General features: G+C 38.9%; 3 protein-coding genes across 7 annotated transcripts in view; 2 read left to right on the top strand and 1 right to left on the bottom strand.

The window, feature by feature from the left end:
* Positions 1-907, top strand: part of LOC107686975 (mitogen-activated protein kinase kinase kinase kinase 4) — a 41560-nt gene extending 40653 nt beyond the window's left edge. For both annotated transcript variants that reach the window (XM_016484098.1, XM_016484097.1), the window contains one exon: positions 451-907. In XM_016484098.1, coding sequence (XP_016339584.1) covers positions 451-534 — 84 coding nt within the window. In that variant the 3' untranslated portion in view covers positions 535-907. The remainder of the gene's footprint in view (positions 1-450) is intronic.
* Positions 908-2950: 2043 nt separating this feature from the next.
* Positions 2951-15541, top strand: LOC107686976 (interleukin-1 receptor type 2-like). Of its 4 annotated transcripts, none has more exons than XM_016484104.1 (10): positions 2951-4218; positions 4513-4571; positions 7382-7531; positions 9102-9267; positions 9354-9531; positions 9640-9687; positions 9805-9870; positions 10553-10688; positions 12167-12300; positions 14786-15541. In XM_016484104.1, exons 1-10 carry the CDS (start codon positions 4201-4203, stop codon positions 14923-14925), a joined length of 1095 nt encoding a protein of 364 aa, XP_016339590.1. In that variant the 5' UTR covers positions 2951-4200; the 3' UTR covers positions 14926-15541. The 4 variants fall into 4 exon arrangements, with proteins under 4 accessions (XP_016339590.1, XP_016339589.1, XP_016339591.1 ...); XM_016484103.1 differs by having other exon boundaries at positions 7282-7531; XM_016484105.1 differs by having other exon boundaries at positions 4496-4571.
* Positions 15542-19118: 3577 nt separating this feature from the next.
* Positions 19119-27896, bottom strand: part of LOC107686983 (bactericidal permeability-increasing protein-like) — a 19786-nt gene continuing 11008 nt past the window's right edge. Inside the window, exons 6-16 of the mRNA XM_016484114.1 lie at positions 23257-23320; positions 23087-23147; positions 22895-22986; positions 22629-22805; positions 20344-20403; positions 20101-20268; positions 19943-20010; positions 19795-19837; positions 19650-19713; positions 19474-19550; positions 19119-19328 (exon numbers count right to left, since the gene is read on the bottom strand). Of these exons, the coding sequence (XP_016339600.1) occupies positions 19287-19328; positions 19474-19550; positions 19650-19713; positions 19795-19837; positions 19943-20010; positions 20101-20268; positions 20344-20403; positions 22629-22805; positions 22895-22986; positions 23087-23147; positions 23257-23320 (916 nt within the window). The 3' untranslated portion in view covers positions 19119-19286. The remainder of the gene's footprint in view (positions 19329-19473; positions 19551-19649; positions 19714-19794; positions 19838-19942; positions 20011-20100; positions 20269-20343; positions 20404-22628; positions 22806-22894; positions 22987-23086; positions 23148-23256; positions 23321-27896) is intronic.

Below are 27896 nucleotides of genomic sequence, written 5' to 3'. Positions count from 1 at the left end.
CTTTTTTTTTTTTTTTTGGCTAGTAGAAGTTATGAATGGCCGGTAACTTAAAAATTTAGTAGCCACATTGGCTGGTGAGTGAAAAAGTTAATTTCAATCCCTGTATATATATATATGCATGTGTGTGTGTGTATTTATATATACATATAAATATACACAGTCAAATATATTATGTAACTTTGATTTTGGATGCGATTTATCGTTTCAATGTAATTGTGTATATAACATCTTAAAGGTGCTAAAGCGGCTTAATTTTCTTTCTGCAAAATCTGATTGCTTCTGTGTTTGGATGCTGGAGTGATGAATGGCCTGAGCGTAACAGAGCATGCTCTCGAGAGGTTTGGTGACCCTGCTGCCTCTGATGGGAGCTGACTGTAGATTCACATGATGAGTGATCTGTGAGTAGTTAGCTGTGGTTTTAACAGGTCTCTGTTGGCTTGTTTCCCGCAGGTCTTCTTTGCGTCTGTGCGTTCTGGAGGCTCGAGTCAGGTGTACTTCATGACGCTGGGCCGCACCTCCCTGCTCAGCTGGTAAAGCAGGAGTCTGAGCTGCTGATGGAGTTTCTCGACGTGATCTGCTGAGGCCAGGCCACACGAACGGCCCGAGCCCGCTGGAGGACTGAAACCAGCAAACACACTAACTGAGCCTGCTGCGTAAGGAATGGCTCGAGTATCTCCAGTATTATTGCTAGTCTGTGTAAATGTCTTTCTCTAGAGTTTAATACAATCTGACTCTGCTGAGAGGAACGCTGACATCCTGCTGTCACAAATAGTGTTCTGACAATAGTGAAACACAAAATGGCTTTGTTTTGTCATGTTTTTTTAATTTTATTTATGGCTTGTATTTATTTCTAGCTTGTTTTTTTTTATTATTACTTGTTTTTACTAAGCAGAGTAGTTCCAGTAATGTGGAGGATTGCTGAGAGCTTGAAACATTTCCTGATAGTGTTCCCAATGTGCTCTGAACAGAGCGTCTTATGAAGTCAGTTAATGGTCATGTGACGTCACCCGGAAGTCTTATCCTCTTTCTCTTCTGTCATGTGTCCGATGAGTTCAACAAGCATCTCCGCTGGCCTTGAGACGTGTCCCGTCCTAAAGTTTTGAAGAGCATGTTTTTTAGAAACCATGAGTGAAAGCTTGTTCTGGCATTTCATGCATTGGAGCCGGAAAACTGAAACTGAACTGTCCACTCAACATCCAGAGCAGAAACATGGTTATAAACCTGACATTCGATTTGTTTTGGACGTTTTTCTGTGCTCTTGACAAGTGAATTGTTTTGGAGATGCGTGAATGCAGAGCATCACAAACAGAGTAGAGGTCCCTGTGAAGATCTCTGTCAGGGAAACACTACCTTCAGTCAGATGTGAAAGACTGTCTTGGTCATGGACTATGATTATTATGATTTGAAACTGAACTGTGTATATTTAATGAAAGGCAGGACTGAGGAATGAAGCGGCTGAACCAAATGAAAGGGATGAGCGCTCGCCACACAGCGCTTCTTCTGTTCTGTCTTCTCTTCCTGTTTTTATAGTTTCCACACACACACGCACACACACGTGCACACACACATACACGCACGCATGCACACACACACACACAGACGCACACACATACACACACATGCATGCACAAACGCACACACATACACGCACGCATGCACACACACACACTCACACTCACACACACATGCACACACACACATACACTCTCACACACACACACTCACACACACATCTGCTGATTGGAGTGAATGTGTTGTGGTTACTGGAGGTATTTTCTCTGTTTAGTTCATCTCTCCCCACACACACTATAGATTTATATGTTCTATAAGTTCTATATTTGTTACTTGTGTTATTTAGCATTAGATCATTTTAAGATTTCAGCGAAGCTGTTGAACTTTCAGTGAGATTTGTCATAAGAAGAAGGTGATTCGTGCCAGTGGCAGACACTGAAAGTGAAGCGTACGTGTTTAGAAACAGCCACGAAATGAGCACTGCTTTGGCGCTTTCTTTAAGCTTTAACTTTGAGAGTTTCTCAGTCCTTCACACAGTTAAACACAGCTAGCCATTGTGATGTTTCAGTTCTTGCCCTGATCTAGTGACCTGAGATAAATTCAGCTGGAAAAAAAGAAAAAAGGTTTAAACAAGCAAAGTTTTGTGAATCTAATGCTCATTATTGTTTTGTTTATTTTTTATTTCAGCCATAATTCTTGATTAATGGGTGGTAATAATGCAGCGGGTGTTTCCTCAGCGCTGCTTTGACTCTGAAGCTGTTCTTCTGTTTTCAGTCGTGGCACTGTATCGTTCGTCCTCACTCTATATGACAGGAAGTCCTGTATTTTCCTGATGGTCCTTTGTTTTTCTTTGAAAATAAATTGGGTTTACTTTAAGGAGGGATGCCGGTATTACTTTCCCTGTGTGTAAAGGGATGGTGCAGATGATGTTTCTTCACTCCGCTGTCGTTCCAGTGCATTTCTGCTGTTTGGGAAGGTTTCTGCAGATCTGTCTCAGTGCATGAAGATGAGATGCTCTGCTGCTGGACACACCACATACTCGTGATGCTTCTGATTACTGAACTTCTCCGATGTACAGATCTCAGAAATCTCCTGGAGAATGAACACGCATCAGCTTCATTCACAGCATTCTGAAAACAGTCTTACAGTGAATCTCGTGATGTTATTGAATCATTCCCCTCACGAGTTGCTCATTTTTACATTTACTGGACACTTATCCAAAGTCATGACGCAGCAAAAGTGATTCCTGACCAGCACTGCGGGAAACTAGGAGTTTCTAGAGACTGGCTTTCACATATGCCATGCATTCAGCATATGCTACATTCTAGCTCTTTCCCTGCCACTGTTTTTTAAATCAACACTTGAATGGGTAAGTTTCATTTAAAAAAGCTGAGAAAATCACATTTTTGTAAGACTGTCTGGATCAGATTCAGATCGATGATCAAAACTTTGATCTTTGATCAGATTAAAAATTTGATGATCGTGGTATTTAATTTTACATATTCATTTGCTTACATACGGGATCGCTTGTTTCTGCTTCTTCACTGTGTTTGAGCCAGACGTTCAACACTCTTTCAGAAGATGGTTTGTGTGTAGATCACACACACACACACTCACTCAAACACACACACACACACGTTTATTTGTGAACTATTAGGTGTAGTTCTCTCTAGGAGCAGTAGTTCATTAGGAGTGCCTAAATAATATAAAGACTCTCGTGCAGTCTTTCAGTTCATTAAATGTCAAAGTGGCAGAATTAAGGAGCAAATAATGCAATTCACAACTCTAGTTTATGTCCTGCACAGTAACAATTAACTCTGACTAATATGACAATATGAGCATTTAGTGGTCGAAACTAACCACAGAGATGGGGCAAGAAGACCGTGACCTTTCTTTTGGAAGAAATCCCAGCACATGCAATCTCCTCTCTGTCTTAATAAGAGAGTGAGAAAGAATAGCTCGAGTGCCCAAGAATATACATTACACTTGTGTGAGGTTACAACATCAGAAAATAAGGGCAGGTGACTAATGCCATGCGTGTTGATGAATAATCTTTAATAGGCAGTGCTGCTGTTAAAAATGACTGAGCATGACTGATTTATGTAGTGGTTACTGAAAGAGAACACGGGGACTACCACCGGCACGCTTCAGCTGAATCTCCAGTACCACATCTGTGTGTGTATACATATATATATATATATATATATATATCTTAGAGGTCTGTAGGGGAACTACCAGTGAGTCATCAGTTTCCTCTTTTTTTCCAAAATGTACAAACACAGGCATTTGCTTTAGAACATGATTGCGTCACACAAAGCACACAAAGAAATGAAGAACAGCTACACTTTGTGCTCAAAGCTTACTATACGGTCAAATACACAATGTGTAATCTGTTTAACAGCCTGTAGACCGTTTGGTATGTTTGCTTGCACACAAGTCATCATGTGTCCTATCATAAGATGTTCCGTGTGAAGCTCTGTGTTTCTCTGCATGTGCTGTTCAGAGGAGAGCTGGACTGATTTGGAAATGTGGAATTTCCACGTATTGATGAGGAAGCGTGGTGTGAATGGGAGCTGTCCATAAGAGACAGAAACACAGAGAACGGCTGAATGCTGCTCATGTCCCGTGGGCTCTACTTCTGCCAGCAAGCTCTTCACAGATTCACTCATCATCATCATCATCTTCATCATGATCATCAGTAGGCAGGTGAGAGCCAGTGCACTGACATTCCATATACAATAGTTTTATTCTGCCATACATAATGAATACAAGTGGATGGATACTTGATACATGTTTGTTATATATAATATTGTGGGACACCACTGAATGCTGCAGAGCTGTGTTGAGTTCAGAGACGCACTTTATGAATATAGAGTTCTCTGATTTCTGCCTAAAATCACTCTTCTCATTTATTAGGGTGTTTAGGAGAGCAGAGATGTAGATAAATGTGTTGATGCTCATGTCGTGTGCTCTTTCCTGCTAGTGTCTCTTTGATTTCAGCACATGCATTGTCATGTTTTCCCTGAGATTATTCCTGACCTCTGCGCTGCCTCTGAAGGGTAAGGATGAGTTTATGCAACACTACAGAATATTATTCCATAGCCATATATGAAGTCCGTGCACAGGACCACTTTCCACGCATTCCTCTCTATTCAGAGTCCTAAAAATGCATGAATAATTATGATACAGGATTTCACTGCTTGAAATTTCATGTCAACTGCTCCTATACAATCAAAGACTTCAAGACTGATTTCAGTCGATTATTTTAACACATTATTTAAAAACATATGTGCTTGCATTCTGCTGCTTTTGTAGTGCGTCTTAACTGACCAAATGTGACCTGCGGTGTCTGATTTACCTCCATGGGCATGTTTTTTAGTCATAGCAAAACACTTTGCTTGTATTTTCGTATGTTGCGTGAAGAAATAGACCAATGAGAGAACAGTTTACTCGCGCGTGACTTGTATTAACAAATTTGGTCTGTTTAGAAACACTGCTGTGTGAAAGCGAACCGCTCCAAGAATAAAAAGCAACATTGTAATAATTTTAATCCCTGTTTCGGAGCAAAGCAATCGATCTACAGCTGTGAAAACAGGTGTTAATACTACATTTGTTAATTTGTTAATACAAGTCACGCGCGAGTAAACTGTTGTCTCATTGGTCAAAGTTCCACGGGTTATTTTCCGGGATTCCACTCAGATGTCACGCATGTCATCCGTCAGGATGCAACGATAGCAGCTTCGCGGGCTTATTGTTGTTTTGTAGCTGTCCTTATATTAATTTATCACTTTGAGCAGGAGTCCAGGATTCATCGGGAAAACATTTTTAAAATGCACCTACTAGGAAGAAGAGCAATAAGATGTCATTATAAAATTAAAAAGTGCACTTTGATTTTGAACGGCGAAGACGTGCTCACCCACAGACATTCACAGGTTCATTTTGAAGTATTAGCAAAACAACAAAGCTAATGCTTTTCACAGAACTTACGTAATTACCCATCATACATTGTGATATAGCCTGGTTCGTTGGTCCGTTGGATCGGATTGCTTTCTCACTACAACCGAACCGCTCCAGAGTTCGTTTCCAATCGAGCCGAGACCACCTCGTTGAGGCGATCTCGGACCGATTGTTTTGGCGCGGATCCGAGCGCGATTGCCGTGTTCACATATGCCCAAACGAACTGAGCTAAGGGGGGAAACATGCCAGGTTCCCAAACAACGAGCCAGGTGTGAAAGCACCCTTATTAGTCTAATATTAAATCATTCCGATACACTCGACTTGAGAGATGAAGAAGAGATTGATTCAGCAAATCATTAGAATGCTATTGTTTTAAATAAACTTCATCTCGATTTCTTTTGTCAGTCATGATGTCCAAGATTAATTCGTGTGATTGATGTGAACAATCAATGTTTGGATTAGCGTTTTTGGTGCAGCAAATTAATAATTCAGTACATCAATATAATAAATTCTTCAGTCGTTCATCCAAAGAACGGTGGTTTTTGAGGGTAGAGTGTCCCGTCATTACACTGGCCCCCGCTGGCTCACTGACCGCTCTACCAGCAGAAACCTCGCTTTCCCAGCAGGCCTTCCATCCAGAGCTGCTGCCAGTACCAGATGAGCATTAGCACTGCGCTTCTGAGGACTTGCTTTCCTGGACTGCCACCTTTAGAATAGAATTGACTTGAGGAATTGAACTGACCTTTCCTCAGCAGCCCTACTGACAGCCAGCACGGCAAGAACCAAAGAAGACAGACTACTGCAGGACTATTTCCCCTGGCAAACATGAGTTCGCCCTCACAGCAAAGCCAGTCACGAGTCCAAGAGCAGATGGAGTGTGAAGTGTCCTGTGTTCTTATGGACTGTCCATCGGTCCAGCTCTGAGACTCTAGGATAGGCTCCAGCATCCCTGCGGCCTGGAGAATGGATGAACTGCTACGGTACATCTTACCAAAACACCCTACACTATCTGACAGGAGAGGAATCATGTTTTCCACTTCACTCCCAATGCTAATCATTGCTAAAAGTATCGAAATTGAAGAATGATCGGGTGTGACGTCATCTCAGAGAAAATCAGGTCAAAATGAAGTTGGTTTTGGGAGCTCAAATTGGCTGGCCACAGTGAACTTACCATTGGTGGAAATCTCCTCTGGTTCATTTCTTCAGTTCAGTCTGCGAGTGATAACATGAACACACCGGAGAGCTGCTTTATAGTAGAAACTGAAGTTATAATCAGGATCGGAAGTGATCGAATGTGATTTTTCATGAACGATGCTGTAAAGCTGTTGTATAAAGTCTTATATAAATGAATGTCTATATTAATAAACGTGATGTGACTTGACTGGAGAGCCGAATGATCAGATTCTTTCTTAACTGCTGTGTTGTTATTGAGAGGAAAGCGTGAAGCACATGTACATCAAGTAAGACATGTTCCTGGATCAACATTACTGTCCAAAAATAGACTTAACCCAATCCCCACCCCTAAACCTAACCTTACCCATAATTTATTCCTAAAATCAGAGGGAAATGATAGCTGAGTAACAAGGGTGTAGAAGCACCTAATCCTGATTTTAAGCCTAAAACTGACATTTCCTGAAAAGTTATCTCTCAATTCTGATTGGTTGATTGGAATGATGTTCCAGGAACATGTTGTACTTGGTGAAATCCCGCTCACCTACACCTGAATAGCCTGAGTCAGTAAACTGTGATTGTGATACCGTGCTACCATACTACTGTTTGTTGATTAACAAGCTCTTGTGGTTGTTGGTTCAGACAGTTGTGTGCTTGTGGGTCCAGAGATCCCAGATTATCGAGTTCAAGGCGAAGCGGTTATCATCAGATTCCCTTTTCTTGAAGATGCGATTAATTACAGGAGACTGCGAGTGGACCGCAGCTCGAGCTTCCACGTCCGTCACAGCAGCCTGAGGAGCGAGAGGCGTGATGGGGTGATGCTGACCGAGCGCAGGATCCTGCTCCTCCCGTCTCACCCCTCAGACTCTGGAACCTACACCTACATCTTCAGGTCAGAGCTCACAGACCGACATTCTCCTCCAAAACCTGAGTACTAGCACACTTTAAATCCACCAAACCTTTACTTACAAACATACTTTACCACTGAAATAACATTGATCGTGTTTAATATACATTTCATATTACAGTAGACTAAATAGAAATGTTAATATTTCATAAATTTCACTCCTAAATCAAAGGTAGAAAAAAAGTGAAATGAAGGTCTAAATGACTTTTTTCTACCTTTTGGTTTTGGAGTGAAATATTAACCCACTCTTGCACTTAAAGTATGGTTTATATTTATATGAGTTATGTATCTCATGAATGTTTTGATGTTATTAATGCAGATAATAAACGTGGCAGGGGCCACTTGTGCTTCTTTTAGGAGGCACACTTTTAAAATTCATCTTAACCTACTTTCAGTATTACTCGTTCAGTATTTCTTCACCTTGTCATCTATCACTGCAATCTCTAGAAGTGAGCTATAACAAGTTCATCTCAAATGAAGGTTCCATTACCAGATTTTGTCTTTGCACAGTCGCGTCTGCTTCATATCACCTAATAAAAAGGCAAGCAATCAATGTAGGGCAAAACCAGACAATATAAATTAAATATTGAAATCTAAATTTCTTTAACGTGTTACATCTGTTCTCTGGTAGCTACTGACTCTTTGCTAAGTTTGCAAAGTCATGATTGCTTGATCTGTAGTTTTATAACGTCTAATATAAGCAACAGCGGACACTTGGATAGCTTAACAGCATTTCTCACTGCGTGAACATGACAGAAATTAAATATTTTCGTTACCTGTATCTTTTTTTTGGTGTAGCTCTGACGAATATGTGAAGCTCCTTCTCTCTGAAGCACGCGGTCTCTGCATGCGTTCTGGCTTTTCAATAATTTCCTCTTGACATAAATGTTATGGCACAATGAATTACTTTATTTCATTACTGCCACCCAAAGGACAAACTGAGCATTACACCCAAAATTGTTTGGTGTGATACAATTCCAAATTTAGGGGGGTCAAGCTAGTTGACACGGGGCACTCGGCCCCCCCGGGACTACGGAAATACCAAGACAGTGCACTCACATTACTATGAATGGGAGAAGGTGCTACATGCAGTATGGCAGAATAAGTCCTGCCTTCTAAATAAATGAGCCAATCACTAATGAATAAAGTCATCACTTCACTGCAGCTGCCATTAGAAGCTCCAGTTGCCATAGAAACAGTCAGCGTCCTGAGACACATTTTAGAGCTGCGCATGCGCATTGGCTGGACTAGCCTGAAATATAAGCTTTTTAACACTTTTGAGCATACAAACAACATTTACAGGACAGTTCATGTCAGATTTTAAGGTCACACTTTACATTAAGTGGCCTTAACTACTATGTACTTACATCAAAAAAGTACTTATTGTGTTCATATTGTATTGTAAAACACTTTTGCTGCTATTGAGGTGGGATACGGGTGAGGTTAGGGACAGGTTTGGTAGTATGGGTAGGTTTAAGGATGGGTCAACAGTGATGAAGTTCTTAGAACTTAGAATGCTGATCTGAATGTAGTTAGTAATGCATTTCTCACGTAGGAGCGACACGTTCTGCCTCACTGGGAGTATTACAGTAATGATCTACGAGGAAGAGGAGCCCAACATCACTGTAATGCCCTACACCGCACGCGCAGGAGAAGATACTGACATCGTCTGTCCCCATTTGAAATACTTCAAAAGCTCTGAAAATCCAAAGTGGTACAAGGTAGGTCACTGCACATTGTGGAAAACATGTAAATACATATTTGAATTCAAAGGACAAAAATGTTTCTAAAATGTATTAATTTACAGGATTTTCAGAGCACAGCTCTCCCTATCGGCAAAGGACAGTATACAGTCGAGAGAGGCATAATTCTGGCCATCAAAAACATCTCTGTGAAAGATGAGGGCTTCTACACGTGTAGGCTAAGTGTGATTTTCAACAATACCCAGTATAATATGAGCAGGACCTGGAGAGTTCAAGTGTCAGGTAAATAAATGCCCTACGCTGTGTCATACGGACGGTTCTGCCACTGCTTCTCTTTCTTTCTAAACCTGTCCGATGGCTGAGCAAATGATGACATCTTTTCTTTTTCAGTCCCAGAATCAGAAGCGGTCACCTCTAACAGTCTCAGTGCTTTCACATGCAAGTATCAGAGATGCTTTTTAAAAATATATATAATTTAACCAACATATTGATCTAAAACATTAAAACAACCATTTGAATTCTACTCCCTGGTAATTTAACAATGTTTTCTCACAGCATCGAGTCATTCATTCCCTTACATTGTCTTTCCTGCAAACGGATCCTTCATTGAAAGTCATTTAGGTGAGTCTACACTGCTAACAATACTGATTTACAGGGGTTGATTGTCAGATTTTTAGATGATATATTTATATGCAGGTCACACATTGCATGACACTGTCCATATTATCGTATGACAGTATTCTTTAATACTAATAAACTGTACTGTACTTAATTTGAAATTAAATTAAGTACAGCTTAGCCAGTTTCATTTGGATTGGACACAACTTTCAGGGACAGGTTTACAGCACAATAATGGACAGTGAAAAAACTGGCTATACAGAAGACACTGAAGTTAACAAGTTAATATAATCCTTGAGTAAAAGGACAGTAAACAGATTTGGTTTGTCCAGCATGATGGAGGACTTGAGCATGAGCTTTAATTTCCTAGACTTTAATTTCCCAGAAGTTAATAATAAATAGTCATAAAGCAAACATACATGTTGATTGCTCACATTCGATTGAATTCACTAAGAATTGCATTCAAGTATTCTCCATAAAGGGCTTCCTGCACAACCTCATCTCTCTCACCTATGTGGACTGAATTGGTCATTTAAAAATGTTATATTATTTTAAGTACTGAATCATTAATTCTCTGTAAGAACCTTCCCACAGTGAGTGAATGAGGCCCATGTTTGTTTACTTACTGTTGTAGTGATTATCAGACAGTTACTCACCAACCTTTAACAGTGCTGTTAACTTGCAGGCTCTCGTTTGGTGATGCAGTGCATGGTGTCTGTTGGAAACCAACTAGCTCAGTCCACAGATGTGACATGGCTGGTTAATGACCAATCAGTGGAAAACTCTTACCTGGGTGGACGTGCTTTTCAGACAGATAAGAGGTAACCTTGATGCCTGCATTGATCCATTTGAAAATTGTGTGTGAATAAAGGTCAAAGGCGACAGTCAACAGTCCAGAGCACATGAGCGAATGGTCTAGACACTTTGGTGAGAATGCAGCGATAGTGAGGCAGAAGTGAGTCCGTGGGCAGGCAGGGCTTGTTGCACCAGCTATGCATAAGATATAACTAAAGAATGATTCATACTTTTATGCTGTAGCATCTACACAGCGGTCTGTGAAGAACAGTATATCCCCACAAAGACATGCAGGTTAGGCGAACTGAAAACTAGTCCTTAGGTGTGAGTGAGACTATGACTGTCAGTGTGTGTCGTCCCTGATATGGACCGGTGTCCACCTGGCCATTCTCTGCCTGTGGCCCGAGATGCTGGGATAGGCCCCAGCATCCCCATGACCCTACAGTACACAGGACACGTGGTTTGGAGAATGGATGGATGGTCATTTGAGTCAGAGACCAGGCTAGGTTGAGTCTGAGTCGAGACAGAGACCAGAAGAGGGTCTGAATGATTCAGTGTAAATGTGCCTTCCTTTGGGATGAATGAAGTCTGGTTTCACGTCATTGTCATGCAAATCTCTGCAGCAAACACAATGTGCCCCAGTCCAGAAACACAATAGCAAAGAACTATCAGCAAGTCAGAGTCAAGGCCTAGTCTAAATGCTCCATGACCGTGATGAGACGAGACCATATTTTTATGGTCTTGGTCTTGTAATGTTCATGGAACATTTATACTTCGAGTCCGGTCTTGAGTCCCATCCATTCCCCAAATCGCTTGTCTTCTGCAGGGTCGTGGGAACGCTGGTAAGACCACTGATGGGGGAAACGCCATGTACAGATGGCCAGTCCATCAGTCTGATACTGTCTGATATCATTCTTGCCATTTACACACTTTCAAATTACTTTTAGTGATCTCCAACAGGCTTTGCAGCACAAAAACAGTCCACAGAGTACTGGGGCGGAGGAGGAACTGGTAGAGGCTGAAGGGAAGGTCAGGGGCCAGGCAAAGGTCAGAGCTAGGAAAGCAGTCTGAAAAGGGCAGATGGTCCAAAGAGTAAAGCCAAGGGCAAGGTCAGGCACAGGCAGGAAGTTGACAACCAGAACCAAGGGACTTGACTGAGGCAAGAGAGCAGAGGGTCCAAGCACTGGGCAGAGCAGTCCGAAGACAAACCTCAGACAGGGCAACACGGGATTGGGCAGAGAGCTCTAGCACACACAGATCCGAAAATACAAAGACAAAAAGTCAAGGCATAGCGAGACAAGAGTTCAGTAGGAGAGAGCAGGCAAAAGAGAAACGAGTGATCAGCTGTGTGTGGCTGTCATGCGGAATAAGGCGAAACAAAAAACAATGCAAGAACAGGATAAGAACTGGAGAGACCAGAGTCCTGACAGTAACGGAGAATACTTTCATCCAATACTCAGCACTATGTGGAATTTAACATCACACAGAGTTGATGTGTTTTCAGTATCTCAGGCAAGCATGTGGAGGTGCAGCTGGTTATCCTCGAGCTCCTGGAAGAGGACAATGGGACAGAATTGAAGTGCATATGTCAAAACAAAGACCAGAAACAGGAAGTTGTCACTCAAATCAAACTGGAAGGTGGGTACCCGTTGACCAGAGGGGCTACTGTATGCTTCTTTTCTTAGTGCTAATTTGAAATCATTTAAACTCACATGAGATCATATCAGTAGCCAAATAAATGAGGTTCACAACGCAGGTTCGGGAGGAGCCTAATCAACCAGTCCTGCCAATCATTGTTTCGACCGTATATTGTTCCGTCCAAGCGATTATTCTTCCGGCATCCCTCCACCACCCCTTCTCCTCCTTTAAATCCCTTCTCTTTCATCCACACCGTATCATCATAGGGGGGTTTCTTACTCAGAGCTCAAGCCGAGCCTTGGGTTTCGAGCCTCCTTCACGGACAGCAAGCCAAGTTCGTTTTACCATTACCTGGCAGGGCTGAATGGGCAGGTGAACTCGTGAAAAGCTGATTTAGGGGGTGTTTACATGTCACCATTTTCAACTAAAATCAGAAAACTTTTTGCGCTTTGGCTGTTCATTTACAGGACAGCAACATTTTGGTCACCTGCAGATGCAGCCTTTAGAACACAGGTTTCAAAGTGCAAAGTGTGTTTTTGGAAACGATAATGTTGTTGTCATGCTGTGACGTCAGTCTATAGGAATGCGTGTATGCACTGGTAAAGTGGCATTGCCAAGTACTGGCCTGGCATGCAGGTTTGCATCAGTTTGACAGCGATATCATCTGTATGTGAAACCTTTCAAAAACACAAAGGAAAAACTCTTCAGTATTTAGTACAATCGTTGACGTGCAAACGTATGCTGACTCTACATGAGCAGGCCGCCTCATTCAGCTTTAGTCACATGAACAGCCACATATCACTCACTTTAGGATATTAGCTGCATTCACACTATGTCGTAATTACCGTAATTCTGAGATAACAACACGTGACGTTCTACTCGGAGGCAGCGTCTAAATGAATCTGGAGGCAGTCAGGTGGTCCGAGTCGTAGCTCTCAGAACATTCCCGATTACAAGTTGTAATTATGAGTTCTGCAAGAATGTGAACACCATGGCGTTGATAGAGTTGCCATAGAAACACATAATTCAGAGTCTGAGGACTTGGAACAGCTCTGAGTAGAACGTCATGTTTCGTCATCTTGGAATTACAACATTGCGTGAACGCATTTAATGTCCCAAAGTAGGTTCGTTTCATTTGTTATATCGGTTGTCATGTTAAATCATTAAAAACTGAAGAAGAGCATTTCAGCATGTCAGCGGAAAACTTAATATATAATCCTCTGAAGATGCAGCATTTTGACTGAACCACTTCTACTTCTGCTGCACGAGATGAGAGCACATTTTTATAATTCTTCGGGTCAAGAAAGCATCTGAGTTTGTGGGTTATTTCCTCCTTTGCTCTGTCTGGATGTGCTTAAATCCGCAGTAAGGACGCGTTCTTGTCACATTTCACACATGCTCACTTCAATAAACTGACAGAAAGCAGGTTCATGCGTTTACATGCTGAGTGACATCGGCGTAGGGGGCAAAAATCTAGCTGTGATGATCGGTTTATGCTTAAGCTGTTTATGACCTTACTCTGATAAAGGAAAATGAGTTAACGCGTTTATATGACCAAGTGCTTTGTCGGCTTATTAAGCATAATCGGTCAAGAACGTGCATGTAAACGCACTCACTGCATTTTCAGTGTATTGTGTGTTTTCGCAATAAACATTGCTTCAAAGCAGCTGTACAGAAAATCATGATGTTAATGTTTTTATGCTATTATCTTCATGTCATACAGTCACATTTAGCAGTTGGCCGATAATATAGTTTACATTTTGTGACGATATAAACAATCCATCAGTTTTGCTATATATTGTATTTTTTTATTCAAGTTTCTTTTTCTAATGTTACGCTGTTGTAATTTTATGGTGTTCGAAAGGACCTGTACTAGACAAAATTTGTACATATTAATATATCAAAGCAAATGATGTTGGACCTGTTTTTGGTCGTTTATCCTACACACCTATCGATCACCTACAGGTGTGCGAGGGTAATTGTTGATGATCGCTAAACCCAAACATTCCATCAAATTCCTTCATTCCAACACAGACAACAGAGTAAAACAAGGGTAAACATCGTCAGTCTCTGTGTATTTTGACAAGTCTTCTTCCTATTTTATCTTTCACTTCTGTAACGTTCACTACCTGCTACAGTAGCCACGCCCCAAACTCTCACTATTGGCTGCATGGAGGGATGCAAATACATAGACATCCTATCATAGCACTCGGACCGAACACAATGATTGCAAGAACATTTTATGGTCCTAAGCCTATTTGGACCACTTTAATTATTGATTGCTATCAGAATGTGAAGAGACTTTCAACCAGTATAACAAAAATGTTTCTAGAAAAAAATAGCCTACCCTATCTTTCACAGTGTACTGTTTTGCACATTAAAATTGAAAAAGAAAAATGAGAGAACCTGTAAATGATAAGTCTAAAATGTCTATTTAGATATGTTTAAATTGTCTGCTTCAATTTCTTTCTCCTCCTCTCGTTAGACTCGGAGTCTGTGTGGTTGGTGGGAGCTGCTGCATCCTCCTGTTTTATGCTCGTGGTGTGTGTTTTTGCATATCATTTATGCCAAAGGCCACAGAAACCAAGGGACTATGTTCTGGCTCGACAGGACAGCACCATGTGAAGATGGCTTCCACTTTACATCTTCAACAATGCACCTATCTTCATCATGTTTTAGTTACTCTGATCTTTTGTGTTGAGTTGGTCTTTTGTTTGAACTTTGTTTTGCTAGGTCTTGCCTCACAGTTCTCTCTCTAATTGTTTTCGGGTGTTTCTTGCTTCTTGCAATCATTACTCCCACATACACACTCCCGTATTTTCAGTACTTGTTTGGTCTGTTCTGTATGCATATTGGCAAGACTTGGTTCCTTGTTTCTTTGTATTTAGCTTTAAAATAAAGCTGCACTTGGATCCATACAACTTCTGTTTTTCGAGCTATTAGTAGAACATCTGTGCAGACTTCAGTTGTCATCTTTTTTGTGAAAACATTCTTTATAGGATATGACAAAATGGAAAATTTGATCAGATGTTGGCAGACAACAACACATCTTCCCCATTGTCTCAGACATATAACACATGCTGTGACTCTTCCTCAGTTCCAGTCATTCAAGTCAAGTTTATTTGTATGGTGTTTTTCACAATACATATTGTTTCAAAGCGTTGTGTACACAACAACGTCAGCTTTTTTATAAACATTTGCAAATGATGAATAGTTTGCACTTTAGATTGGCTGCTGCAAAAACATGAACAAATGATTAATAGATGATTTGTTAAGATGTGTAAACAGAGGTCTACACAACAAACAAGACCAACAAATGAAGATCACATGACCTGAAAGTTTAATGACATTTGTAAGCATTTCAATTTACATGAAATAATCATATGCTAATAATTAGGTAACGTTTAGTAAGTTCATTATTAAACATTAACAAGAACAGTATCTCATGTTTCTAGCTATGTGAATATATATATATATATTAACTAATGGTCTGTTAAGCATTATATAATGTTTGTTAATGATTTATAAATGAAAGTTATTATTCTGAATAAAGTGTTACCGAAATGTTGAAATGATTTCTGTAAGTCCAGTGGTCAAATGCTCAGTTTCTGTGTAATTAGACATCTGAGCAGTGACTGATCTCTGTGTGAATGTGCTCAAAACTGAAGTCTTTCTGAATGTATGTAAGCAGAAGGCTATTTTAGAAAGGAACGTTTAAAAGATGAAAAAGAGGAATTTATGAATAATCTATTGCTATTGTGTGAATAATATGTGATCAATAAAACAGTAACTGTAGTCTGATTACGAGTCTATTACTGTGTAATTTAATCTAATTAGAAGTATTTCTTGAATCTGATTATGTAATCCAGATGACATGTAATCAGTTCCTCCCCAGCTCTGCTCACAGCTGAGTCTCCGTATGTCTTGAACACTGGACTGTAGGAAAGTGAAAATCTTCACTAACCGTCAGCTACTTTTATGTGTGGAGAGGAAAACCAACACTTGCTGTACGCTACCAAAGCCACACATGAAACCCCGCAGCACACGGGAGACACACATTTGTGCAGCGCCGAGCAGCTCTCACACTGTATGACGTGACAGACTTTTCTGAGAATGCGATTGTCACTCTCGTAAATAACTGGACTGCGTGTGAATGTAACTATTAATACAGGACTGACAGCCGTATCATGATGCCGTATTCTGTGTGAACATGGCCTATATGAAGCTAGAAAAATGAATGGGTTTTATATCATCTGTGTTTAAAAGCTACAGAGATGAAGGAACCATTGCAGTTCCTGCAGCTCATCTGAAGATGACAGCAGTTCATCCAGTGAGGAAAAGAAAAGCCGTAGAGAGAAACACAGAACTGGACGAGGTAAGAGTCATGATTATTATTAGAAATGGCACATCTCCATTTAAATGCTGTTCACAATTGCACGTGTAGCCTTTGAACAGTGTTGCTAATAATTGGATCTTGGATCTCTAAAGTCCAATAACTAGATCAAAAGAATCCAAGGAAACAAATAGCACAAATACTACAAATGTTCATATGTGCAACATATATGCAAGTGTTTGCCTTCTATCTCTGGCATGACTCTATCTAGCAAAGACCCAGCTGTTTTTTAGCTTCTACCCTTTTACCCTTTTAGTTGAGGTGTCAACAAACATGTCTGAAATATCATTGCTTCAAAATCCTTGAAATGAACTACAAATATTCAACCTGTGTTCACAAACGGTGCATGCTATGTGATGAATCCTGCTGTATCACATTTGACGTCTAAGGCCTCTAAATGATCCACACTTTGCTGAATCTCCTGCTGTACACAGTCTACTACATGCCTTCTGTTGTCTTACTCAGAGTTTATACTTTTTAGCAAGTAAAGGACCTTTCAGTATAGTAAAAAATGTTCCCCTTCATTTTGAGAAAATCACGTTAAATGTATCAAATATGACCAGATTCACAAAACAGAAATTCATAAAATTCTTCTGAACTGCCATTCTCTTCTTATTTTCTAACATAAAAAAGAATATTTTTGTATTCTCAAAAACTTTTCTTAAGCATGTTCCTATCTCTTTTCTTACGAAAAGTAAACAAGTATGAAGTCTGAGAAACGTATACATTAGCATCAGCTTTGATCTTTATTTATGTAAATATCATCTTACTAGGACATGATGGGGAGATATAGTCACAACATGCAGCCAGAGATGACCGTGGCAAGGAACTCAAGACTCCGTTTAGCCTTTTCTCATTAAACGTTTATTTCAATGTTTATTTAGTCCATTTACTTTTTTTTGTGCAGCCAGAAAGCAGAAGTTGTTATTAAATACTACAAAGAGGTACTGAAGATGTTCAGAAAAGTGAGAAAAATGTCTGCAATCTTCCATCGACATGGGCTGGACAGAGGAACTAACTGCAGATCCTGGGTTTTACCAAGAGATAAAACATGAACAAAAGGAAACTCTTCTTGATTTTGACAAAAGGTGCAATGCAATGATGTCTACTACTACAAAGCAAAAAATAGAAGAAATTAAACAAAATAACGAGCTCCTACTCGTGCAGCTTAGCTATAATGAGGCAAGGCTGATGCTTAATGTCTGGGGAATTTGCTTGTTTAAAGCAAACCTTTGCTTGCTTGTTTGTTCTTTTAAAGGTCTCCAATTTCACTGTTCTTTTCTGCTTGGAGACTGTTTTGGAGTGAGTTCTCTAGTATTCTTATTACTCTGTGTTCTTTGCTGTTTGTGAGTAGTGTTTCTAACTCTCACCTTGAAAGGTAAGCATCATTTTTTTTTCAATGATGAAAAATTTTGAAATTTTTTTTTTTTTTTTTTCATTTATTTTGTGTGTGTGTGTTAAACAATATATGGCATATTCTGTCAAAGGATGTTGTTTGCAGTTTCATTTGTAACTACAACATTATTTGTTCAACCAGCATAAAACTTTTTATAAAAGTGTAAATTATTATTTACATAAAAAATGTATGAATTATTAAAAATTCTGTAATTGTGTCTTTATTTTGTGACCTATACATGGGTCGTTTAACTTGCTGCATTTGTTGTCCAGTTATCTGTATTTCATTATATATTCATTTGAAAATGAAGTCAGCATAAACAGTAATTGAAAAACAGCGTTATTCTTTAATGATTACTGTAAATGACTTTAGGAGAGGGGGTTAAATAGTCGTGATTACGTGGCTCTGTGGAATACTTGATTCTGATTGGTCAGTCCGAGGTCTGTTATCCCTCGATAACACCCGGTAAAAGCTGATGACACAGGCTCATCCGGGTAACTGCAGTCTGCGCTATACTCTTGCTATGAACAGTTTTTTCTTGGTGGAAGCTTTGTGTTTGGTTAGCTAATAAAATATTAAACTTCAATTCAATATTGTGTGTACAATTATTTAATTATGTCATCCTGGTATCACGGACTTGCTCTCTCATCTCATACAAACGCAGCAAACTGGTAAGATTTGAAAACAGTTTTGTCTTAAATCAATATCTTTTATTGCTATAGTTATTTATGTGGTGTAATGTTGTGTAATAAGTGTATGACTGCACCGTATCCCTTAAATGTCCGTCTAGTTTGAACTAGCTGCTTGCTCGCAACTGCTGTCTTCACGGAAGCTTTGCGTTCAAATATTTCAACTCAAATCAATATTTTGTGTCTAATTACTTAATTTGTGTCTAAATACTTAATTATTTACTTATGTGGCAAGTACAGCAATGTATAATTGCAAACCAGCAGTAATTAAACATAATTACTAGAATATTGTTCAGTTAACTTACAGAACACTACACTACACAAAAATAATATGTGGCTTCTTAAGTTGTAAATAATGGCTAAAAGGTGTAACTAATGCATTATTGAGTTAATGGAGATGGGTGGATTCCAGGAGCTGGGGAGAGGTAAGCAGGGAACGCGAGGAGAACACGAGGAGGACACGAGAGATCGATGAAGAGAGAGAAGAGCAGTCGACGCTGGATGTCGCTTATCCTGTAAATTTAACATCAGTTCCAATCAACAAGTAGTCCTGTGGGGGAAAACATAACAAAATTATTACATATATATATATTACTATATTATGTAAAATTATTATTATTATTATTATAATTATGACAACATATTACACAGCCCCTATATAAAATAGTATCTCACTAATATAAATGTAAGCTTACCTTCAAAACTTGGAGTTGACTTTTTACAAGCTGCATCTTTCCAATGGCAGGAAGTGGATAACCCTCCTTTACACCAGCTGAGAGTGCAACAAGTCCACGAGTAAATAACAACAAACTGAACTCCAAGAACTTCAGTTTTCACTCTTCTTATGCCAGTAAGAAGAAAAAATCCTTACCATTAACCTTGGGAATGATGACATCCTTCACGACTGTTGTGAAAATATCCTCGAGAGATTTCACCTGTTGATTTCAATTTTATGATGAGATTCTGAATTATTGCTTTCAGATGAGTTTTGAACACTTTTCCTAGTTTCTTCTTACCTGGAACGGTCCCACATAGCTTTCTGCTAGGCTCATATCAATTCTGTTTAAGAAAATAATACCGTGTGTATCAGTCCTTTAAGAATTTATGAACACAAACTCACATCTAGCTGTATACATATAGACTATTTATGGCTCCAAAACGTACTTGTTAAGGGTCACATGTCCTGCCAGTTTGAGCCCAGTCACATATATGTGAGCACTGACACTGGCCTCCTGTTAGTTGAAGGGGAAATCCATTAAAACAAATCAGACCTCATTTAAACCTCATTTGTGACACTTCTTCTTCTTCCTGGTGTGACTTACCAGTTTGAGGACAAAGAGTGGCGACAGTATGCTGTTGGGCTGAATAGCGTAAGCGGTCACTTTACTGCTGGCCTGAACAGTCATGTTGTTCGGTTCTAATGTAATGATGGGCTCCTTCACTGTCTCGACCAACAGCTTCATCATCAGACCAGGAGACATTTTCGCAATCTGAAAAATATGTCTAGTTGACTTGTCTTTTGTGTCTTGAATTGAATGACTGAACATGGCTGTTTGTTTTCATACCTGAGGAATGAATTTTCCAAATGTCTTTGTGTTCAGACGATTCAGAGAACCAGAGGGAATCTGCAAAAAACAGATGGTAAATTTTAAAAGTTGCTGCTCTCAGCTGCCTTTCCATGAAGAACAGACCAGTAGATCATTCTTCATCTGGCCAGTCCAGGAGATGCCAGACAATCCAGTGAGCATCACTGAAAAGTTGCTGCCAGAGCCTGTGCTGTGATCACCAGCTAATGACAGAAAGAACGTATGAACGTATGAGCTGGACGACGTTGCTACAAGCATCAAAATCCTGTCACAAGCCGATCTCTTGTAGAAAACACTGCACTTCAGTGAGGGAGAATGTGCCGACTGACTAAGATCTTGTTTCCTCAAACATTAAAGCCAAACATGGAAACAGCAGCTTTGGGGTTGTCAAAGTGTTCTACGTCAGCAATCGTGCATGTTCATGTAACTATTAATAGTGACTAATCGCTTGTCTGAATTGACTGACAATTAGCTTTTTTCACACTTTCATGCTTTTGGTTTGAACATGTCAGAACTATAATGAAGACACAGCAACATATTCACTTTTCAATCAGCTTTGGGCTGCCACAAATGCTATTTGGTCTAATTCTAAATGATGGCACTTTTAATTCAGTTAATTAATGGAAAATGCCCAATTTCAGTGCCCTTAAAGGACACGAAATCCATGCTTTTAAGGCTAAGCCCATCCTGTCAATCATGTTCAGGAACTCACATGCCCCGAAACTGCAGGATTTCAAAGTCATTTATAAAATGTTAGCTGCATGGTTAAAATAATAGTTACACTCATAAGTCACAACTGTGCTTGTGAGAAAAAAGAAAAACACATAAGTTGCTAATAAGTCATGACACAGGGCAAGGGAAAGGTCAGGGGGAGGAGTCATAATAGACCTGCAACAAATAATTAGCAAGCATTCTCTCCTTCATATTCTTCTTTGTTGTGTTTTTTCCTCTGCAAATCATTCGACAGACCACTTGGATCGCCCGCTTTTTGCAGGCTACCATGTTTGACAGGAATAAATCAATTTTCACGTGAGAACATCTGTCTCTCGTGTGATCTTATGTTATTTACCAAATCAATTCTTGCATGCATTTGGTTGTGAAACATAGTTTATAGACAAGGCAGAGATGTTAGAGATTCTTTCTATCGAGAAGTTGTGTGATGTGTGACCTGTCGCTGACCCGTAGTGTAGTTTGCACACACCAGCAACTAGATAGTGTACCCGACAGGCATGCAGTGTGAGAAGAGCAGATCTGAAGACTTGCGTTGTGAACCCGGCATAACTGTGAGTTCTTGATATCAGCAACACAGCAAGATACACAGACCACTGGCAGTCAGATAAAAGAGACATTTCTGTGCCACACATATCTAGTGTTCAAGCCGAAAGCTGTTTTTTAACAATGAATGAGGAAGTATTCGATGACGTATTTTACGAGTTAAAATATTATTTGTGATATCAGTAGTGCTATTTTAACTAGTTGCGAAGACTATTTCAGATATCTAGGCAAACATTTTTTTTTTTACTTTTAGTAGTGTCTTAATTGATAGCAATAATTACCTTTTTACTTTTTACACACACACACTCGCTCACAAACGCACACACTCACGCGCACACACACACTCACAATTTGAAAAACTAGCGGAATGCATAGTCGATATTAAAAACTGGATGACGAGTAATTTCTTACTGCTAAATTCTGAAAAAAACAGAGGTGTTAATTATAGGTCCTAAAAACTCTGCATGTAATAACCTAGAACACTGTCTAACACTTGATGGCTGCTCTGCCAATTCTTCATCATCAGTTAGGAACCTAGGTGTGCTATTTGATAGCAATCTTTCCTTAGAACGCCACCTTTCTAGCATTTGTAAAACTGCATTTTTCTCTCAAAAATATATCTAAATTACGACCTATGCTCTCAATGTCAAATGCAGAAATGTTAGATTATTGCAATGCTTGACACACTATTTTCCTAATTAATGCTGTACAGTTGCTTTGACACAATCTGTATTGTTAAAAGCGCTACATAAATAAAGACTTGACGCACGCACGCACTCGCACGCACATATATATAGTTCATTTTTAGCAGTGATTACAGTGTTCTGGCTCATTCAACTCATGTATGTTTGTCCTTGAATTTATGACTTAAACTGTACTCTTGTATGCCAAATTCATGGAAATCACTTCCTGCAAATCTTTCAAGAAGACATCTATTGCACATCTATTGAACATGCAGATCTGAGTGACTGATTTGATTGGTGTCTCACCATGCCATCGGTGATGTAGAGGCGGAGGGCACCAGCTCTGTGGTACACAAAGCCTGCTGAGTTGATGGAGAAGGCAGAAACTCCAATGTACAGCATATTCGTGTCCTGAGATGGCAATAAGAATGGTCTTGGGGAGAAAGGGGGTTCCTCGTGTTGTCCAATGTTGAAGAATTCACCCTATAAAATGTGAAAGACATGTAATTCAGCTATAAAATTAGGTTTTCAGGTTTCAGGGAAATATCACACATGATAGTGATTAAGATTACCTTTAAACCCAAGTCAATCATAGCATTAGAAATGACAGGAGACTCCACCATGGAGTATTCAAGTTCAGCATATTGATCTACTTTGGCTAAAACTGAAGAGACAACAAGAGAAATATATCAAAAATTCAAAAACGGATTTTTATACAAATCCTGCAATACCAATAATGAATAAATATTGATTTATCATATCACCATTTAATGTTTTCAGGGTTTTGTTCATCTCAGCAATAGAAGCAGTCACTAAAGGGCAGATCTGAAACAGCAGATAGATTGTGTGTGAAACTCCGGTATGTCTTACATTGCATCTCAGTACTCGTTTAGCAGGTAGTATAGAAGGCATTTATACAGCCTAAATTCCTTACCTGTTTCTGCAGAGCATTGCGTAAATCCTTATTAATGAAGGAATCGAAGAGATTATACAACCAGCTGTCGTAAATACAGGAAATAATAGAGCAAAAAATTACATGTTTGTTTTAACACAGTCATTGGGTGTAAACTGGGTTTCAATGGTTTGTTTGTTTTGGTTAAATGATAACATGAACTCCTGACATTTTTAATTAACTAAATTCAACTATTAGACAAGTTTAAGCCAACAAATAAACTGATCATCTTATCAAATGTCCTTGTAAGTGTTTTCTAGCAGGCTTCACTCCTCTGTACTGGGACCTTGTGTTCCACTCTGTTGTAATTAATAAGAAACAGCCACAGACACACAAACTCATTGAGGTACATGTACAACTAAAACTGAAAATTGTTGCATTTGTCATTCTCAACCATGCAACCATAAGAAAAGCATCGCTAGGATTTTTTTAATGTATCTACAGTTGTGCTCAAAATTATTCATACCCTTGGTAAATATGATCAAAGAAGGCTGTGAAAATAAATCTGCATTGTTTATCCACTTGATCTTTCATTCAAAATTAAAAACAAATCTAACCTTTAAGTAAAAAAGAAAGTGAAAGTGGGAGAAAATCACATAATGAAATAAATATTTTTCTCTAATACAGTAAGAGGACGTGTGTGTATATGGTCCTAATGCACGGTGAGGAGAGTTTGAGTGGATCACAGCTGGAGAACTGCAGAAAATAGTTCAGTCTTGGGGTCAGAAAGCCTAAAACATACAATGTTGTTTGGGAGGGTTTCAAGAAAAAACTAGAAAACAAAACGCTCTCATCCAAAAACAAACTCCAGCATATGTATTTGCTAGAAACGACTGGAACCTTAAATGGGACTGGGTTCAATGGTCAGATGAAACTAAACAAATGAGCTTTTTAGCAGCAAACACTCAAGATGGGCTTGGTGCACACAGGGATAAAAAAGTACCCCATGTGAACAATGAAATATACTGCTGGATCTTTAATGTTGTGGGCTTTTTCCTGGATATCTTGTTCAGATAGATGGCATAATGGATTCTATAAAATACCAATGGATAAAAAATTAAAAACTGACTGTTCATGCTAGAAATCTTATAATGGGCCATGGCTGGATCTTCCAACAGGACAATGATCCACAAACAAACATCAGAATCAACACAAAAATGGGTCACTGAGAACAAAAGCAAGCTTCTGCCTTGGTCAACCCAGTTCCCTGAGCTGAAGCCTGTAGAAGATGAGGAGAAGCACCAGCATGCAGCTGTGAAGCTGAAGGATCTGGAGAGATTCTGTGTGAAGGAATGGTCTCTGATCTCCTGTCAGATGCTCTCTAAACTCTTCAGGCATTAGAGGAGAAAACTCAGAGCTGTTCTCTTGGCAAAAAGAGGTTGCAAAAAGTATTGGATAAAAGGGTATGATTAATTATGACCAATGTGTATTAAAGAAAAACATTTATTTCATAATGAGATTTCTCTCCCATTTTAAATTCTTATTCTCCGATGAAAGATTTTAGATTTTAGTAATTTTTTTAAATAAAATATCTAAAGGATTGATGATACAGATTAATTTTCACAGCCTTCTTTGATCATATTTACCATACTATTGAGTATGGTATACTGAATACCATGAATACTTTTGAGCACAACTGTACATAAAGGTTTTCTATAGTATAACTACAGACTACCATGACATAGTTTAGCTGCTTAAAATGAACAAACATTTCTGAAGAACCTAAACTGTGATACTTATAAGAGTATGAGTATGTGGACTCCTAAATCCTGCCATCATCTTGCTATTTTCACATGAATCTGTTTGAAAACAGCCAAGGATTGCACTTCCTCTGAGATCTTCCTCTTTTTAAATGTTATGTAATATTTGTAGAGAAGAATATTTGTATTCTTTCCTTCTGCATGAAACACTTCATTTAAAGAGCAACTGTATTGAAAAATGTCGTGTGTATTTGAATTGTAAAGGTGACCCAGGGCCAGATTTGCTAACAGCTTGTGCCAGCACAAACTCTCTCTCTCTCTCTTTTTGTGTGTAAAAAACTACTGTCAGGATATACTGGATATATTGGTCCTTCGTGGACAAATTTGGGCACAAAGGTCTCAGGTATGATTCCTTTTTTTAAAAACAAATAAATGTCATATCATCATATCTTCAATAAAATAAAAACTATCAATTTATTACATTTTTTTGTGATTTTTTAAATTTATCTCTAAAAGTACCATATTTTTTATGTAAAATATGCTTATTTTTATGTTATATTTAATATTTATTTTACTTCAGTAACAAAAAATAAATAAATCATTCCAGTAAGTTCAAACAGCCAAAACCTAAAAATGTTGTGACTTTCGTGACATCTGGGGCCTCATTTATAAAATGTGCGTACACACAGATTTGATCGTAGAGTGTGCGTACGCTGAAATCCACGGCAGCGTTCATATTTATAAACGTCAGGGTCTGAGCAGGCATACGCACTTCTCCTTGTGGCAAAGTCTGAGTACTGCAGCTATTTGAACATCTAAGCTGCAATAATAATAAAAACACAGAATTCATCATAAACAACAAAGATGCCGTGTAAGAGATTAATTGTGCAGTGTAGTCAGGTTTTTTATTAACGGCAGTATTTGCGAGATTAAACGGACCTTTTTAGCAGCCTAAGGTTGAGAGCTCTTTACTCGCTTACTGTACACAGTTTATTCATGTTGTTTTTTTATTATTTTATTTTACAAGAGAACTTGCAAAGTCTTGATTTACTACTAATGCATAAAATAGAAAAAAAATGCATAAACGCATCTCGACTGTTTTGTCTGTGTAGCCTATAAGAATAGGCCTGTCGTGCAATAACAGTTTTAATATATTCTATTCAATAACATTGTTAAGCGTACGCACAGATTTGATCTTAGAATGTGCGTACGCTAAAATCCACGGCAACGTTCATATTTATAAAAACGGTCTTTGATGTGGAAAAGTACTTAACCGCCACGTCAGGGTCTTAGCAGGTGTACGCACTTTTCCTTGTGGCAAAGTCTGAGTACTGCAGCTATTTGAACATCTAAGCTGCAATAATAATAAAAACACAGAATTCATCATAAACAACAAAGATGCCGTGTAAGAGATTAATTGTGCAGTGTAGTCAGGTTTTTTATTAACGGCAGTATTTGCGAGATTAAACGGACCTTTTTAGCAGCCTAAGGTTGAGAGCTCTTTACTCGCTTACTGTACACAGTTTATTCATGTTGTTTTTTTATTATTTTATTTTACAAGAGAACTTGCTTTTTAGTATCCTAATGTTGAGAGTTCTTTACTCGCTTTCTGTACACAGTTTATTCCATGTTTTTTTTTTATTATTTTACAAGAGAACTTGCGAAGTCTTGATTTACTACTAATGCGTAAAAATAGAAAAAAAAAATGTATAAACGCATCTCCGACTGTTTTGACTGTTTAGCCTAAGCATAGGCCTATGTCGTGCAATAACGGTTTTTAATATATTCTATTCAGTAACATTGTTAACTGTTTTTATTTATAACATCTGCTGCTTTGCTTCTGTGAAAATGGATAGAGACATCAGCCTTAAACTTTGTTTTTGTCATTTACATCAGTTATATTTATATTTTTGTGTCAGTACATTAATGGCACATTTGAGCAGTTTTAGTAAACTGTAAATATAAAGAAATGCCAAATCACATGCAGGTCTTTTCAGACCGGAGACTATAATCGTGTAATAATTTATTTTATTATGATATGAAACGTCCAATTTTTCTTTCAATAATGTTTTTTAAAGTTTTGCAAGAATTTCGTGATACTAAACTTTTTATTAGTTGCCATAGCAAGTGATTTTAATATAGGATGACTTACTTTTTATAAGATTCGTAGTTTATTCTTACTTTTGGAAACTTAATCGTTTTATAATAATAATAATTATTATTAGGGCCCAAGCCAGTAAGGCGCAGGGCCCTAGAGGCTGGGACCTGGGCGTGGCACAGGGGCTCTACAGCGCCCCCTGGAACACAGTCAGAAAACTTGATGTATAGCTCACACATGCTTGCACATTTTCATATGAAACTTGGTACACATATAGATCTCATTGAGCCGAACAACTTTTGCACTGCATGTCATAGGCTCCGCCCAACAGGAAGTTGGCTATTCAGGGCTGTGTAAAAAGTGCATGCTCTGGAATTTGATATACTTGTCTGAGGATTTCCAACCGATTGCCACCAAACTCGGTGAACATGATCTCAAGACATGGGGGATGCTAAATTGCGAAGAGATTTTTGATATCTCGAACGGTTTGCTCGTGGCAAGGCGATGAAGTTATGGCGAGAAATGAGAAACAGGAAGTGTCTAATAACATACACATGCATTGTCTGATTTTGATCAAACTTCAGGGGTTTTTTTTGGTGTATGATGCCGATCGCATACATGTGAGTATTAGGAGTCAAAGTTATAGCGCCACCAACTGGCATCAGGAAGTGTGTCATTTTCAAAATGCTTTTAATTCATCATCTTATTTTTACCCAATTTGCTTCAAACTTCTTCAGAATAATTTCAAAACACGGCCGATGTAAAACTGGTGAGGTGATATTGATATCTGAAATATTGTTGCCATGGCAACGTGTCAAACTTGA

Source organism: Sinocyclocheilus anshuiensis, unplaced genomic scaffold (assembly GCF_001515605.1).
Source record: "Sinocyclocheilus anshuiensis isolate Anshui unplaced genomic scaffold, SAMN03320099.WGS_v1.1 scaffold1881, whole genome shotgun sequence".
Classification (NCBI taxonomy): Eukaryota; Metazoa; Chordata; class Actinopteri; order Cypriniformes; family Cyprinidae; genus Sinocyclocheilus; species Sinocyclocheilus anshuiensis.
The sequence above is the reverse complement of the archived record's forward strand: the minus strand, read 5'-3'. Positions and strand labels throughout refer to the sequence as shown.

Excerpts from the sequence above, each read along its gene's own strand:
- LOC107686976 (XM_016484102.1), top strand. Across the intron at positions 9,532-9,639 it reads CTGGAGAGTTCAAGTGTCAG|TCCCAGAATCAGAAGCGGTC; the intron begins GTAAATAAATGC and ends TTTCTTTTTCAG. Across the intron at positions 9,871-10,552 it reads CTTCATTGAAAGTCATTTAG|GCTCTCGTTTGGTGATGCAG; the intron begins GTGAGTCTACAC and ends GTTAACTTGCAG.